Source organism: Phascolarctos cinereus, unplaced genomic scaffold (genome assembly GCF_003287225.1).
Source record: "Phascolarctos cinereus isolate Bilbo 61053 unplaced genomic scaffold, phaCin_HiC Scaffold_4;HRSCAF=312, whole genome shotgun sequence".
NCBI lineage: Eukaryota > Metazoa > Chordata > Mammalia > Diprotodontia > Phascolarctidae > Phascolarctos > Phascolarctos cinereus.
In genome coordinates this window covers 26550410-26568663 of record NW_027555847.1, presented here as the reverse complement: position 1 = coordinate 26568663, position 18254 = coordinate 26550410, and the positions used below count along the sequence as shown (strand labels likewise).

Sequence of the window (18254 nt, the reverse complement as noted above, 5' to 3'; positions counted from 1 at the left end):
ATCCTTTTGTGACATGTTTTCTAGCAGATTGTAAGTTCCTTGAAGGGAGGGACATTTTCTCCTCTTTTTTTTTTTTTGCATCCCTAGCACTTAGCAGAGTGCTTTGCACATAGTAGATCTTAATCAAATTTGTTTAAAATAAATTTTGTTCAAAAAAAATTAATCAATAAGTTATATTTGGAATTGTAATTTCGTTGGTGTAGAGGGCTCCTGTGGCTCCTGTGACCAAGGCCAGCTCTCTGTCTACTACCTCTTTCCACTGCTATCAATAAGCATTGTCAAATCACCTACTATGTGTAGCTCTGTACTAGGCACTAGTGATACCAATACAAAGGTGATGACAGTCCCTGTCTCAAGAAACTGTTAACCTTATCTCACCTAAATACAACTGTTGGAGGAGAAAAGAGGAGGTTAAGTGGAGCAAATGCACAGTAACCACAGCTCCTCACTGTTCACTTCCCCTGCTACCATGAAGCCATGACCATTGTCCAGAGAGTTAAGGTCTGGTTTCATTAAGGCAATGCCTACACACATGGACAACATAGCTGGTTGGAAATTTGACAGGAGCAGCCAATAGCCAGGCTGAGGCGGATTTTAGTTTGGCTGGGTCTACACCATACTGAGTGCCCAATTTGGCTGATTTTGGTGCATATCGTGAAATTGATCTGTTGCTTAGGATGGGTACATTCTCATGTTGACCAAGAACTGATTCAATGACACAACTAGTTCTTGGTTGTTTTAACCTTCTAAGTCTAGGAAAGTTGAAGCATGATGGGTGGTATGAAGGACTCCACAGCTGATCCCCCACACAGGTCCTCAACTATCATCCTCCCCATGCCACACCTTTCTAGTCCCAGAGCCTTCGTCATTGCAAAACATGTTGCTGACTCACTAGCCCCATCCTTGCCTCGCACCTCCCTCCCCACATCACTGAATCACTAACAGAAAAAGGACCACATTCTGAGGTGGGAAGCAGCCCTTAACCTGAAATGTAAGGCAGCCCCCCAAAAAAAGCCGGCAGGAGCCCAGACCTTACAGAAACGTGTGTGCTTTTCTAAGGTCTTTAATATAGTGATTCTGAGAGCTCCTAGCTGTAGTGAGTAGTAGTTGCCTGGGAATAATATTTTAACAAACAGCTGAACCTAATAGATCTGTAAATCAGATGTAAATCCTCACTGCATAAGTTACAGAGAACATCCTTCTTTTGTTTTGTTTATCGATATTTTGAATACTTTTCTTTTTTCCTTTCACTCTCTCCAAGGCCAATTTTATAACTGGCATTCAAACACTCATTTCTCCCAAACATTTAACTTCTGAAATTAAGGGGCTAGGGTCAAGAGGCACTTCCATTGGCATATAAGAAAACTGAAGGAGGCCCAGAGGGAAGGAGTTGTTTCCACAAGGTCATAATGCTAATTAGCAGCTGAGCCAGGACTAGAACTCATGTCTCCTTCCTCTTGGCTCAGGGCTTCTTCTACAGAACAACAAGGCTTATAGAGCAAACTTAAACCTTAGAGAAGAGGTGGATTTGACTTGCTTTGGGTTACTCCAGAAGGGAGAATTTGGACCAAAGAGTAGACATTCTAGGGAGACAGGTTTCCCCTCAATATAAAGAAGACTTCTTTACCACTCTGGAATGTCCAATCACAGAACAAGATTTATCAAGAGGTAATGGAGGGTTCCCATCAAAAGCTAGGTGTCTAAGGTAATACAGAGCTGATTCCTTTATGGGAGGCAGCATTTGGACAGATCAATCAATCAACTAGCGTTTATTAATTACCTACCATGTGCTAGCAATTTAGGACAGCTAAGGACAGGGTGCAGTTTTAGAGCACTGGGCCTGGAGGAAGATATGAGTTCAATCTGTCCTCTGATACTTACAAGCTGTGTGACCCTGGGCAAGTCACTTAAACCTCTTTGCCTCAGTTTTCTCATCTGTAAAATGAGCTGGAGAAAGAAATGGCAAACTATCTTTTCCAAGAAAACCCCAAATGGGGTCACAAAGAGTCAGACACAACTAAAAAACAACTCAACAATTACATGTTCGGCAATGTGCAAGGTACTATCGACACACAGACCAAAAACAAATCCCTGCTTCTATTCTGTTTCTGTGATTGATGATACCAAGTCATCAAAGGGACCTTTGCGGTTTGTTCAGCCATCAACAACAGGATGAAGGGTAATAGACTGGTTCAAAGACAAGAAGCAATGAACCCAACCATTGGAAGGAGGATAAAAAGAAAGGTTAACTCCTTCCTCCTCAATGATCTTCCATCCTCAAGTTTGAGGTCTAATTAAACAAAATAGCAACTCTCAGATTAGCTTTCACTTTGATTTTTTTTTTAATCCATTGTCCAGATCTGGAGTAAATACAAGCCATCTCCCCAAAGGAATATAGACCTAGTGCAGTGTATTAGATGGGGAAGTCTTATTGATTAGAGGTAGGATTGTAAGGTCTTGAATGACAAGCTCCTAACTTCACCTTTTTTCCAGAAACCAGAGAAATAGAGCATCAAATGGAATAGTGACTTTGGACTTGCAGGAGTTAAGCCAAACGTTTTAGATACATTAATTTGGGGATACTTTTTCCTTCTTTTTGCCTTTCCTTTGTATTCCAGATAATCTGGGGAAGAGAAAATAACCAATTTTAGGTTGGGCTTGGTTATGATGATATTATCATTATTATAAACATTATTGTAAAATAATGTTAATCTGAAGCACCTCTATATAAGGTGTGCCTAAAGAAAGAAAATGGAAAGCAGGCAGAAAAAATACCATAACTTATTGTGCCTTCCTTGTCCTTCTTGAGTATTAAAGACTAGCCCAAGGGGCACTTTGCAATAGTTGACAGGGAGGTAGATTTGGTGTCAAGAAAACACGGGTTCAAATCCTGCCTTAGATTCTTACTTAGTAGATAAATTGCTTAACCACCCAAGGACCTCAGTTTCCTCAGTAGAATAATAAGATTGGACTCATTGTCCTCTATGGTCCCTTCCAGCTATGAATCTATGATCCAATAACCCTAGGGATGTTGCTCAGGAGCTAACACCTGTTACCTTCAACTAAGAGGTGGGAAAGATTTCAGAATGGAGGAACCAAGTTAATATTATGCCTGGGAGACAGGTCTACCACATATGAGATCCAACACAGCAGTAAGGGCATACACGAAGGTGTGATGTGGGAAAAAGTGAGAGATGGCCTGGGAATTAGGATGCCTGTCCTATTTCTGCCACCAGGACTATGACCTTGGATAAGTTATTGAAGTCCTTGAGTCTCAGTTGCCTCATCTATTAAATAAATATCTATAAATATCTCTCAAGATACCTTGAGAAATATCTCAGGTCCCTTATAGTTCTACCACCCACCTATAGGATTATAGTTTTAGAGCCGGAGGGGACTTGCCCAGGGTCACACAGCTTGTAAGTATCAGAGGACAGATTGAACTCACATCTTCCTCCAGGCCCAGCGCTCTAACCATCGCACTCTACAGAAATCGTAGAGTCCGATTCCCTTCTTTTACAGACAAGGAAAGTGGGACAAAGAGAAGTTAAGTGACTTGCCCAGTGTCCCACAGGTAGTAAGTGTCTGAGGTAGGATTTGAACCCAGGTTTTTCTGGCTCCAAACCCAGTGCTCTATCCACTACCCTCCCCTGCCTCTAACAATACATAGGTGGCTTTATCAATAAACCCCCTAAATCCACTTTAGACAAGATGCGGGTCGGATGATGTAATATGTTTCTCATTTTAAGCTCACTTCCTGAATTCATCTCTGTCATCTCCTCTGGGGTGATGTTACATTCAAAGGCAGCTGTTCAAACATTTGGTAAACATACTTTACCATCTTAAATATTTATTTTTTGTCAGAATTTTTAAAGCACCCATGGATATGAAGTTGTGCGTTAAATTGCTTCTCACTTGGTCTAGAATGTTTTCATCTCATTTCCAAGGTCAGATGGTCTTAACAGAAAGACAACATACACACAATCTGTTACATGACAAGGCAGAATGTGCAGCACAGGAAGTCAAGTCGAATCATTTTCATGCAGGGATTGTGAATTTCGCAGAAACGTAGCTTATCCGAAACTGGAGTGAAGTCTCTCCAAACTTTCCCATCCTAGAAGAATGATGGAGGTGCACTGGCCACATCAAGGGAACTCTTCACATGAAACATAGCAGTGGATTAGAGTATTGTGGCGACTAAAGTGGGCTAGGGAGAATCCTGGGCCGGGGAGAGGGGAGAGTTGAGCAGGTGGAGAGAGCAGCATCGCATTCGAGATCTATGAAGAATTTGGGAGTCAGTGGCTCCTCAGGGGAATTTGTTCCAAGAAATGATTGCATTGTGCAAAGCACTACAACATTCCATGGACACATCTGTTCTCAAAAAGTGGAAAACGAATCAGTTCAGATTCATCCTACCAGAACCTGGCAGAGGGAAAGAACAGTATTTTGTAGTTACTTGGAAAGAAATGCAAACTGAGGACAAGATGACCCAATGAGTAAAGCAGACATAACCCTCATCATGCATTATTTTCTTAAGTAGTATATCTCAATCTGTTACTCTCAAAACTAGTAGCAAATATCATGGGGGTAGGGGGAAAGTTACATATTTTTTCTTTCATGAGAGAAGATTTTCAGTGCTAGGTTAGGCAATAGAGGACAGGATAATGGTAGAGATCTATAGGGAGGGAGAGAGAGAATCTATATAGAGATTTTGAAGGTCTGTGTGATGTGGATGAATGAACAGGAAGAGAACTCATGATCATAGTGGGAAGACACTCAGAAGTGTCTTCCCACTCTGATTTATCCTCCACACAGTTGCCAACGTGAATTTCCTTAACCTTCAGTCTGTGTCATCCTCTTCTCATCTAGGTGGTATGACAGATAGAGTGCTAGCCTTGGAGTCAAAATCTGGTCTCAGATATTTACTAGTTATGTGAGCCTCAGCAGGTCACTTAACATCTGACTGCCTCAGTTTCCTTATCTGTAAAACAGGGATATTAATAGCACTGACTTGATCAAGGATTAAATGAGTTAGTATTTGTAAAAGACTTTGCAAACCTTTCAACCTTGAGTATATGCTAGCTTTATAATTGTCATTATGAATAAGCTCCAGTGGGTTCCTATTGCCTTTCACAACTCCTCTGCACAGCTTTTAAAGGCCTTTACAACCTAGCTCCAGCCTCCATTTTCGGCCTTCTCATCCATTACCCCTCTTCCTTCACTCTATGGTCTAGACCAGGGATGGGCAACTTATTCAGCCTCGAGGCCACATGTGGCCCTCTAGGTCCTTGAGTCACTTTGACTGAATCCAAACTTCACATCACACTTGAGGACCTAGAGGGCCACAGATGACCCACCCCCTCTAGCCTCTGGACAGACTGACCTTCTGATTGTTGCTCACATGCAGCACCCTTCCCCCTTTAGTGTGCATTTGCAATGGCTGTCTCTCATACCTAGATGACTCGGCCTCCATCCCACTACCTCTTAGGATCCCTTACTTTCTTCAAAACTAAGCTCAAACTCTGTAGAAGCATTATCTAATCCCCCCCAACCTCTGATGCCCCCTTCCTTTATCTCATATTTGTTTTGCATTTATTCTGCATACAATTATATGGAGTAATGCCCAGAACATAGCAAGTGCTCAATAAATAATTGTTGATTGATTGATTGTATATACCTGTGCAATCTCCCCAGACAGAATGGAAGTCCCTTGAAAGCGGTGATTGGTTCAGTTTTGGTTTTGCATACCCAAGGTTTAACATAGCATCTAAAGAATCATAGGCACTTAATACTTCCTTATTGATTGCTTGCTCGACCTAAGCCACTTCAAAACCCTTCTTATGCAAATGAAGAAACCAAAGCCTAGAGAGTTCGAATGATGATCCTACACTCACATAAGCAAGCAGTGGCAGAATCCAACTCAGATACACATCCTGGAAGTCCGAATCACAGTGATTTTTTTTTGTCACTACAAAGAGATGAGAGAAAAGCTTCACCCAAAATCCATGTCCTACATATGAGGGTACCCATATGGAGTTTCAGTTGTAGTACTCATGGATGAGACCATGTCTTGCCTCTCTTTGGGCCAGAAAGCTTAGGTCTCTTCAGGCTGATAGGCGGGAGGAAAATGATTTCTCTTGGAAGGGCTCCTTCATTACCTTCCCTTCCAAAATCTGTTCTCTCCTCTGTGGAGATGTTTACAAAGCTGGTGCTGCTCTCAGCAGGGTCCTTATTTGCTTTGTAAAGAAGCCCTTAATTGAAAATATGTTTGTCAATACATTTCACACTGTATTACTTCTCACACACCTAGCCATTATCTTTGAGTTAAAACCCATAATTTATCCAATGAAAACGAACAGTTGACAGCCCAAAGAGTACCTGATTAAGGCAAGAGGATAATGAGGAGAATTAAGCAGCACTTTGGGGCAGCTATGGAAAACTTTAAAATGACCTGGGGGATGGGGGAAGCTCTTGGTGCAACTGAACTTCTTGCTCCCGGTCTTGAGAGCCTTTTTAGAATAGAATTTGATGGGCAGTGTGCCATGTGTGGCTTGCGTTGAATTACCTGATGTTAGACACTTTCTTTGGCTGAACGATGCATCTCTTCCTAGGGTTCGATTCAATTCAAAAAGCATATATTCAGCACCTGCTGGGTGCAAGGCACTGTACTCAGTTCTGGGGACACAAAGAAAGGAGTGCAAAATGGTCCTTGCCCTCATAAAGCTTCCATTCTAACAGGGGAAGACAACAGGTAAAATGAGGAAGAAAAGGCAAACAGCCTTTTAAGTCCCTTCCTACTCTAAAGCTATGATGTCTTGATCATAGGTAAGTAAATACAAATTAATTTCTGGAACCAGGGGTGAAGAATATTAACATCTGAGAAAGGCATCATGTAAGAGGTAATCACTTGAGTTGTGTTTAGAAGAGAACAAGGGAGTCAATGAGATGGGAGGGATAGTAGAGAGCTTGCATGCAAAGGGGACAACAGTCTGTGTAGAAACACCAAGGCAGGAAATAGAATATCACAAAATGGTCCAACAGGTCAGTTTGGCTGAAATGTGAAGTGTGCAAGAGAGAGGAATGAGAAATGAGTCTAGAAAACTGGATGAGTTGGTGGAAGACAATACTTCGGATCAGTTGATAGATGTATCTGTACGATGGAATTTAATGCTCAATATGCAATTGCCTTGGGTTCTTTTATCTATTACATAGATAATAGATGGATAGATAGATTATATATATGTATATACATATATATATATATTTATACATACATATATATATATACATATACATAGTATGTATTTTCTATATAGAGGCAACTGGTAGCACAGTGGATAGAGCACTGGGTCAGGAGTTGGGAAGCTTGAGTTCAAACCTAGCCTCAGACACTTCTTAGCTGTGTAACCCTGGGAAAGTCAATTAACCTCTGTTTGCCTCAGTTTCATTAACTGTAAAATGGGGTTATAATAGCACCTCCCTCACAAGGATCAAATGATATAATAATAATCAAAAAGTGCCTGGTACACAGTAGGTGCTATATAAATGCTTCTTCCTTTCTAATATATGTGTATATCTGTGTGTATGTACATGTATACATAAATGTACACACACACACACACACACACACACACACATACACACACATACTAGGATAAAAGAATTTAAAGGAATTATGTACACTGACCAGCTAGGTGGCACAGTGGATAGAGTGTAGGTCCTGGAGTCAGGAGAACCTGAGTTCAAATCCAGCCTCAGACATTTACTAGCTGTTGACCTTGAGCAAGTCACTTAACCCTATTTAACTCAGTTTTCTCATCTATAAAATGAGCTGGAGAAGATCACTCGAGTATCTTTTCCAAGAAATACCCAAATGCGATCACAAAGAGCCAGACATGACTGAAACAATTGAAAAACAACAACAACATTAAGTATAAAAATTCCTATGAACAGGTATGTATTGTATCGTAAACAGTCAGAAGTGACTGAAACAAATGAACAACAGATTTTGAGCTAGAAGGAACCTTGGAGGTCATCTAGTCCAACCTCTCATTTTACATATGCAAAAACTGAGGCCAGAAAAGTAAAGTGACCTTTATAATGAGGAGAGATAATGAGTGGCAGAGCTAGGATCTTAACCCAGTTTGACTTCAGATCAAGTCCATCTTCCATTACACTTCCACCTGTAAATGACTGACTTTTTTATCTTCACCTTTTTTTCCCCTCTAAGCCAGGTTTCTCCACCTAGCATAACAAAGGATTCTATCTAAAGGACCCTATTTTCTCACTAAATTTCCCATTTAATAAAATACTGAGCACCACAAATATGTCTCCTAGTTGGATTTAGATCTTCTCTCTAGCAGTGGTCTCCAGAAGATGCTACCAAGATCTGCAAGTCACTTTTCATGCCTCCTTGTTCTTGATCTTCTCCACTTCTCAGATGAATGGTCCTGGGACTTTCCCTGAAGACTTGATCTTGGTCTTGACTTGACCTTTAATCACACTGTTCCTGTGCCCATTCTCCATCCCCTAGCTATCATGAGCAACACATGTGATCTGCCTTCCCATCAGTGAGAAAGTTTCACCTTTACATAAAAATCATTTTTCTCCATTTCCATAGATAACAATGGCATACCCACACACACACACCACTATGTACATGACCTTGCATTGTGAACTTTCACCCAAAACCCCTACAATGTCCTTACCAGCATAGACCATTGCAAGAAAAAAAAATACCATTTCCAAATGATATGACCATTTACTGTTGAATAGCCTCACTCCAGACATATCTTGGGAAACTTAGCTGAAAACAAATATCCGTAGACATGTTATTATCACTGTGGATTCAGAACTGGAAGGAACCTTAGGGGTGCTCTAGTCTACCCACTCATTTTACAGAAGAGACAACCAAAGTTCAGAGAGGTTCAATCATTTGCCCAAGACCATACAGCTAGTAAATGACAGAGCCAGGATTCTGTAGCTCCATATCTAGAGTCCTTCCTTTTTATAAAGGGCAAGAAATGTTCTACCCTACAACAAAATTCTGGGTGAATTAATTTAACTTGCTGTCTCTTGGCTTTTTGGAAATGAGTGAGATTGCCAGTTACCTAAATGTCAACCCTCATTTGTCACTACTTCTCCTTTCCGTCCTGTTTGCACAGCTTCCTCAGAACCCCAATTTCTGATTTCAAGAATTTTTTTTATCAATCATTTCATTCATATGTTCTTTTTGCCCTTTTTTGTACCTTTCTCTTTTTCTCTGTTCTTATTCATCATTCGTCCAAAAGTTTGCTAAAGAGTGGGTAAGTGTATTTAACGTTTTATTTTTTTAATCACATTGTTATCTTCTTAGCTAAGAAAATATAGAACAACTCAGATGAATATACGAATGGTGTAATGAATGCAAAAGAGCTGGCATATGACTTTTTTTTTTAAATTGAAGTCACACTCCCTTCTCTTCTCCAATCTACACTTGGCATTTATAACAGATTTTTATTTGCGCTGGGGTGTTTTGGGGTTTTGCCTGTTTGTCTAACATCCCTATTTTAAATTAACAGTAGTGAAAATGAGTAAGAGAAGGGGGGGGGAAGTATCATCAATTTCTGTTAGGTGTTTTGCTTTACTATCCATCCAAATACACACCTACAGAAACATGGACCCTGAGCTGTTCCTCCAAAGACTTGGGACAATCAAAGGGTCAATGTCCCAAAATCATAGTATCATAGATAGCTCTAGAGCAGGCAGTGACCTTTGAAATCAGAGACTTAGAAGTGGAATGAACTTTACAGGTCATTTAGCCTAACCTCCTCTTTTTACAGATAGGGAAACAGAGGCCCAGAGAGATAAAGTCACAGGGAATAAGGAGGTGGGGGAGGCAGGTTTGGAATTTGAATCCAGTAACTCCAAATTTAGCATTCTTTCCATGGTTCCATGAGAACCTCAAGGAGCTTGGTCATTTGAGACCTTGAGTCCTCAAAGTTTTAGATCTCAGGTATTAGTTTATAGTATCCATTCTCCAAATGGCTTCCAAAGACCCCTTTCCATCTCCTCGACTAAAATCTTTCCATTGTGCCTTGTATCTCCCAAACCCAAACAGTGGTAGTCCGCTAAGTTATTCACACGTCATTTGTAAATGTGTGTCTGTCTCCCCAGTATCAAAGTCAGGGAGAAGCCTGGATGAGAATGAGTTAGTCAGATAATTTTAAAAGGGCTTTAGAACTTCCTCCATCAAAAGCTCTCAAGTCAAGGAGTCAGCAAAGCTGCTTGGTAAAGCCCAGTGTAAAGATGCGTTCTGAGCTAGCCTTTATTTTTAAATCACATTTTATAAAAGCGACTGATTACTACCGTGCCATCACTTATGGAGCAAGCTAATATATGTCTCTTTGTATTTTTTTTCCTTTAGCATCAATACCATTCAAAAATAGATGAACTAATTGAAGAAACTGTTAAAGAAATGATAACACTCTTAGTGGCAAAGGTAACCTTCTGCACCAGGTGAAATGTGGCATCATGAATATCTTCCTTTTTTTTTATTTTTCAATCCTGCATTTCCATTAAAATGTCACACATTAAAAAAAGTTGAGCCGGCTAGTTGAATAGCTCAGGAAACGAGATGCCTGTGCATCACCAAGTCCCTCGGCTCAGAGTGATTTTCCTAATGATTAAAAGGAACTGTGTGAAGACAAACGGCTGAACTGGCATATGTTAACCTAATAGGAACGCATCCCCAAATGCTGCATGTGGTGACATGGAAATTATTTTTCCAAGCTGACAAAGTTCGGTTTTAGAGCAGCGAAACTTCCACATTAATACAGAAGGCTGCCATCATGAAAAGCCCCCTTTCCCTTCTAGTTTCAGATGCAGAGAGAGCCATAATAAAGCATAAAAGTCAGATAAAGCTATTTCAGTCCCCCTCATGAATTATAGAATTTTAGCTAAGTGAAACCGAGAGAGAGAGAGACAGAGACAGGGAAAGCATTTATATTTGCCAGTGGGAATCTTCGGCTTCCTGAAATTACTGATAAAAATGCAAATAAAAATAGATTGGATTAAACATAGCACTAATGTGGAACATTAAAGCTGTTTTGCACTGTTTTATTAAAAAAAGGATATTGAATATTATCGTGTGCTCTGCGTGTTTCGATAATATTGTGTCATTTTGCATTTCAGTAGCATTTCATATTTGCAATCACATAATCAATGAAGAGAAAGCCGAATAAGTCAAATATTTGTGTGTAGAGACAACAGAATCTCTTTCCCAGATGGCTGGAATTAGATAATAGAACTTTATAAAAAAAATACCCAAGAGGTTCATTCCCTGCTTAAATATATGTATTTTTTTTCAGACCAGGGCTCTGTTGTCAAGATATCTTGACCATGATTATGGACAATTGGGACCTGACAAACACTTATGTTTCTTTTTCATTTGTTATCATTGCAGTTTGTCACAATCCTGGAAGGCGTGCTGGCCAAATTATCCAGATATGACGAAGGAACTTTGTTCTCTTCTTTCCTTTCATTTACTGTGAGTAGCGATTGCCTTTCTCTCCTATTTTCTAAGTTTCTCCTCCTCCTCCTCCCCCTTCTTCTCTTCCTTCGTACATATTTTATAATATTAGATAACTTAGTACTCTGGTCAATTTCCAATTAGCCACATGGATGGCGAGAAAGAGTAGCACGGCTAATCCAAGATAAAAAGAAGCCCAGAGAGCATTTAAGTTTTTGCATTATACATATGTGTGCACACATACATGTGTATACATACATGTGTGTATACACATGTATGTATACATATAGTGTCTGTATATGCACTGTGTGGATATATACATATAGAAACATATCATGTATGCATAATAATAACTCACATTTGTACTTTTATATACAGTATATGGTGCTCTTTGCTATCACATTTGTTCCTTACAACAACCCTATAATGTAGGTGCTAGTGTTTTCCCTAATTCATATATAGAAGCAAAGGAGTGTGGTAGATGATACCCAGATTCAAATCCTGAGACAAATATGTGGATTTAAATCCTGCCTCAGACTCATACTATGTGATGCTGGTTACTTAACCTCTAAGTCCCTTAGGCAACTCCTTAGGACTTAGCGAGCTCCCTATACTGTAGAAATCATAACATTGTCTCTAGATGAGGAAACTGAGGCTCAAATGAGTTAAGCCATTTGCCCAGCATCACACATCTAGCAAGCATCAAAAGCAGGTGTCAGACTAAGGCTTTCCTGATTTTAAGTTCAGCACTGCCTGTTTATGGCGGGGGGGGGGGGCGCGTAGCACAAATGTACTTTGCTATTGATAATTCCATTTTCCTTAGGTGATAAATGAGTTTATATTCTCTGACCATACATGAAGCACAGGCCAGAGAACCAGACAACTGGAGGTCTGGTCTTTGCTCTGCTACTAGATTACTGTGTGACCTTGAACAAGGAATCTCACTTTGTTGTGATTTCGGTTTTTTTTCAAATGTAGAATTAAATCGGCTGATCTCTGTAGTACCTTCCAGCTCTAACACTCTCTGCTTCGTTTATTCTAACTAGCTGGACCAATGTGGGCAAATCCCAGTTGCCAATATGACAGAATGGAAAGAATATTGGATTGGAAATCAAAAGAGCTGGGTTCAAATCCCAGCTCTGCTATTTAGTATCTATATGACCATAGTCAAGTTATTTCTTCTCTGGGTCTGTTTCCTTATGTATAAAATCAGAGCTCGGTAACCTCTTGGGTCCCATGACCTAGGAATTGTCAGCACTTCATTTTTTTTTCAGTCAGATTCCTTAATGAGGCAGCATGGTTAAGTGGATAGGATAATGGATTTGGAGTTAGGAAGACCAGGGTTCAAATTTCACCTCAACTGCTTACTAGCTGTGTCACCCTGTGACTTACTTTCCTCATCTGTAAAATCAGGAGATTGGATTCAGTGGCTTCCAGGGCCCATTCTAGCTCTAAAATAATGATGTCTGACAGTTTTGAGGAGCTGGAAGGCAGATGAACCTCATCCATGCCCTTGGTTTCAGGACACACCAGGGGGAGAAATAAGGTAGAATTCTATTTTGTGTAGGATGGAAGAACTAATGCAACAATGAGTGAATACGTCCATGAAGCCCAAAGCATTTTCTCTGAAAAATCCCCCCAAATGTGGCATATGTACCATCCTGTGATTCTGATTGATTGATTACAGAGGTAACAGCCTGAGCTCTCACATCACGTTGGGCATCTCTGCTTGTTGCACTAGTTTTTCACATAGCAAAACCTTTTATTTAAAAATGTGCTCGAACAAGAAAAGGATTCTGTCCACTCTGTCCACTCCTCTAAGGAGGACCAGATTAGTTAGGCCCCATTCAAAGGAGTCTCTTTCCTGAAATAGCAAAAAAAAAAAAAAATGGCAGCCTCATGGCAGACACCTCTAGCTTGAAAAGTGCTATGGTGATACTCTCATGAAATGAGGGGAAGGGACCCAAGCCCAGCATGTACAGTTGAATGGAAACTTAGAAATCATCTAGGCTGGTCTCTTCATTTTTTCAGGTGAGGAAACCGAAATTTGGGGTGGGGGGAGGGATTTGCCAAAGGTCACACAAGGAGTAAATGGCAATGGTCCCTTTTCAATTTAAATTCAACAATTCTATTATTCTAACAAGCTGGACATGTCCTTTAACTTCCATAGACATAAACTAATGTGCTAATTTTGTTTTGCTTCCGCTGGCCAAATTCTTAACCACTGACTTTTAAGCTAAAAGTTCCTTCCTGGTTATTCATGGTACCTAGGACATAGTAGGTTCATAATAAATTCATTGAGAGTCAGCCAACAGGAATTATTAAAGGCTCTGTCCTGAGCACTGGGGGATCCAAAGAAAGGCAAAAACAGTTCCTGCCTTTGAGCAGCTTACATTCTACTGGAGGAGTCAACAAAAAAAATAAATAAATAACTAGGTATGCATAATATGTTTTCAGAGTAGATGGAAGATAATATGACTCTAGCAGCTGGGAGAACTGGGAAACATCTCCTACAGAAGGTAGGATTTGAGCTGAGTCTGGGGATAAAGGCATGGAGGAGAGCCAGTGCAAAGGCTGGAGGTGGGAAATGGAACATGGAGATGGGCAAGGAACAGCAAAGCCAGGGTAGCTGGATCGTACAGTGTGTAGAGGGAAGTCAAGTGTGAACACTAGAAATGAAGGAAGGGGCCAGGCTGGAAAGAGTTTCAACTGCCAAGCATGACTTCGTATTTAATCCTAGAAACAATAGGAAACCACTGGAGTTTATTGTGGTGAAAGGTAACGTGGTCAGATCTGTGCTTTAAGGAAATCACTTTAGTGGCTGAATGGAGGATGGATTGGAGTGGGAAAAGGAGTCAGTCTGCTCTGCCTGTTTGTCTGTCTAGCTCTCTGATACTGTAGATGTAGAATAATGATTTGCAGGCTTAATTGTTCTGTGGCTCAGCCATATCAGTGATTTTCCTTTCCTATTATATCCCTCTCATATAGTATGTAAATGTTGACCAGCCTGTGAATTGAGACAAGCCTTTACAATTCCTTATAATCTGCAGTCCCCTTTCCTATCCACGTGTCAGTATTATACCAGCACAGCAGAGGGTCACTCTCTTGCAGTGCAGGGTCCTTAAGGACATCTTCCATTCTGAATTCAGTATCATAAGCATTTTTATGCACCTTCTATGTGTTCAGCACCTTGGAGAATGCACTGGGCATTGTGCTTCGCTCTAGACATAGAGACCAAAGTCAGAGCTCAGCCTCTGTCTTGAGGAGCTTACAGTAATAATAAACGAAACAAGGACTTACATTGATATAATGCCTTACAGTTACAAAATGCTTTGCATGCATTTCTTCCTCTTAACAACCTTGTCAAGGTAGGAAATATAAGTATTATCTCCATTTTAAAGACAAGGAAACAGGTTTAAAAATGCAAGTGCCCTGTCCAAAGTCACAGAGATGGCACAAGGTTAGAACCTGTCCCTAAACCAAGTTCTGCTGACTTAAGTTCTTCATATGATATTTCTTTCCTCTTCTCCCTTCTCCCACCCTGTGCATGATTTACTCTGTGGTTCAATTCAGACTTTTCTGGGTGGGGGTGGGGGTGGGGGTGGGGGTGGGGGAGGAGAAGTCTGCTAGGCCATAGAGAAAATGGGAATATTTTCCTTTCCTCTCCATCTGCATTGCCTCGTCTCTTGAAGAGAGGGCTTTGGAAGGGGGAGGGATATGTGCCATAGCTTCATGCCAGCATGTGAAAAGTCCCAATGCACCCCCTTCTCTCCTCTCGCAGAAGCCCTGTCATCGGCAGCCCGGGAACTGGTAGAGGCAGCCGCCACCTTTCAGATGTGCCTTTCGGAAGATCGGCTCAGTTGGGGGATGCTCTAATTAGCAATTCTCCTCCTGTTTCCCTTGCCTGTGAGATGCACTTCTCTGGAGGCTGCTTGCTCGTGAGGGTCCTTTGCATTGTGATTAGGCTAGCATTGTTCTTTCCCAAGCACAAGGAGAGGGGAATAGTAAGGCTCTCCTACCCTTCTTCACCAGGTTAAGGAAAATCTTTTTCCCAACCCTTTTCATGCGTAAAGAAAGAAGTCTGTTCAGATCCTGCCTGAATTTCTGGAAACTCACTAAGTACCAAGGTGCTTCTATTTATTTGGAGGTTCTGCTTAGAGTTGCCCTGAAGAGGACATACACATACTCCCAGAATGAGAGGACATGAAGGGTAGAGATCAGTAATATTGGAGGGGATGCTCACATCAGTGAAATCCCAAATTCACAGATGTGTCGCAGTACTCGTTCGGAGGTTCTACTTAGTGAAATATACTGGAGAACAATTGATATCAGAGGACCATGTCCTCCTCTGATCAGACTATAGGAGGCATTCATTGTAAGACATGGCCAACATGTTGATTTGTTTCAAGTAGCTGTACTCCTTTGTTCCAGGAGAGGGTCCTATTGAGTGCAGGGAGAGTTAAACTAAGAATAGAAAAGTCAGGGAGGGGGGATTGGGCTCTAATCCCAATTCTGTTTCTAATTGGCACTTTTAACATCAAACAATCTGCCTAACCTCTCTGGGCTTCATTTTCCACACCTGGAAAAATAAAGAGTCTGGACTAGATGGATTCCATCCATCTCTAAAATGCTATGAAATTCTTTCAGTTCTTCACTGCTACATTGTGAGGCAGTGGGTGCTCCAATGATTCCTCCTATAGACAAACCCACCTCTGCTCCTTGGGCCTACTTCTGTTTACCTGGGCCTTCAAACATGGATGGGGAACTGACCAGCATTTCAAAGATTCTTCTGGGGAAAGGGAAAGAAAACAATGGAGTTAAGAGTTAACGTTAGCCATGACTTTCTTTGTTGCTCTGATCCTCATCTCTTTCCAAGGAAACTAGAAACCAGAGATAAGGATTGGGATCAGACCTGTAATTTCATTAGCATAGGAAAGTCCCACACAAGTCCCAAATTCCCTCTACCAATATAGGTTGGCCCCATCTCTTCAACTTAGAGTCTTAAGAGTCCCTTGGGGCACTGAAAAGTTAAGTGATTTCCCCAGGTAATACAGTTAAGTCAGGCAATCAGTAAGCATTTATTATGCTCTTACTGTGCACCAATCACTGTGCTAAATACTGGGGACACAAAGAAGGAAAAAACAGTTCTTACCCTCAAATGGCATCCGTTGTGATGGGGAGATAACATGGAAATAAATGGAGAAGCTACATACAAATTCAGCGGAAGATAATATTGAAGGAGCTGGGGGGACATGGGAAAGGACCCCATGCAGAAGGGAGGATTTGAGCTAAGACTTAAAGAGAGCCAGAGATATTAAGAGGTAAAGATGAACGGAAATACCATGACATGCTTGGGAATAGACAATGCAAGGTCAGGGCATAGAATGTCATTTTTGAGATACTACAAGCAGACCAGTATAGCTGGACTGGAGTAGAGTGTTTGGAGGGGAATAAAATATAAGAGACTGGAAGATGGGAGGGGGCCAGTTTATGAAAAGAATTTGTCAAGTGGAAGGGTTTATATTTGGATCTAGAGGCAATCAATAGGAAGCCACTGAAATTCATTCATCTGGAGGTGGGGTGGGATTTGGGGGGTACTGGTAGACCTTTACTTTTAAAAAAAAATCAGGTTGGCAATTAAGTGAAGGGTATATGGGAGTCTCTGAACAGAGAGGGTTGAGGCAGGAGGTATATACTAGAGGTATTGAGAAAAAATCTTGGCAATGGATTAAATATACGGAATGAGTAAATGTGAAGAGTCAAGGATGACACCAAGGTTTCAATCCTGGGTAACTGGGAGATGCTCTCAGTAGTAAGAGGGGAAAAGGAAAAGTTTGTTGGAAAAGATAATGAATTCTGTTTTGAACATGTTTAGTTTGAGATTTCTACAGGACATCCATGAGATGTTCAAAAGGCAAGCAATGATACGGTACTGAAGCTCAGGAGAGAAGTGAGTGCTAGATATAGAAATCTGGGAGTCATCTTCATAGAAATAATAATTGAACCAAAGGGGGATGATGAGATCACCCAATGAAAAATATAGAGAAAAAAAGGGAAGAAAGCCTAGCCAGAGCCTCAGAGGATACCCACAGTAATGAGCATGACTTGGATGGAGAACCAGTAAGGGAAACTGAGACAGAATAGTAAACCAACATATATCAGAAGCAACACTTGAACCTAGGTCTTCTTTGTACCAAGGCCATCTCTCTATTATACAATGTTATAGGTTAATAAAATCTCTGGCAAATGGGACAGTAAGAGTATGGGGACCAATGGTGGTTCTCAGCTTAAAGATAATGGGAATCTTAGCAGTATGAAACTATGAGCTAAATCTACCGTGATGAGATCTAATAGAAATTAATAGGGAAAAATTCTTTATTTAGATTCAAAAATTAACTTTGGAAGCATAGAACAAGGAAAACAAGCAGGGAATGGCTTGGGTGAGTAAAATCTGGAGATTTTAATGGACTGCAAGCTCAAACATGGGTCAACAACATGAACTGACAGCCAAAAAAAAGCCTAATGCTATGCCAGAATGAATTAAGAGAGCCATGGGCAGCTGATGGTGCAATGGATAGAATGCCGGGCCTGGAATCAGAAAGACATGAGTTCAAATCTGATCTTAGACACTTAACTAGTTGTGTAACCCTGGCCAAGTCACTTAACCTCTATTTTTCTCAGTTTCCTTATCTGTAAAATAGAGATAATAATAATAATACCTACGTAGGTGGTGTACCAGATAGAG

The 18254-nt window shown here is 40.8% G+C and overlaps 1 protein-coding gene across 11 annotated transcripts in view; it reads left to right on the top strand.

Moving 5' to 3' along the window:
• CADPS (calcium dependent secretion activator) overlaps positions 1 to 18254 on the top strand; it is a 572571-nt gene that overhangs the window by 480442 nt on the left and 73875 nt on the right. For all 11 annotated transcript variants that reach the window (XM_078152119.1, XM_020976388.2, XM_020976394.2 and 8 more), the window contains 2 exons: positions 10406 to 10480; positions 11444 to 11527. In XM_078152119.1, the coding sequence (XP_078008245.1) occupies positions 10406 to 10480; positions 11444 to 11527 (159 nt within the window). The remainder of the gene's footprint in view (positions 1 to 10405; positions 10481 to 11443; positions 11528 to 18254) is intronic.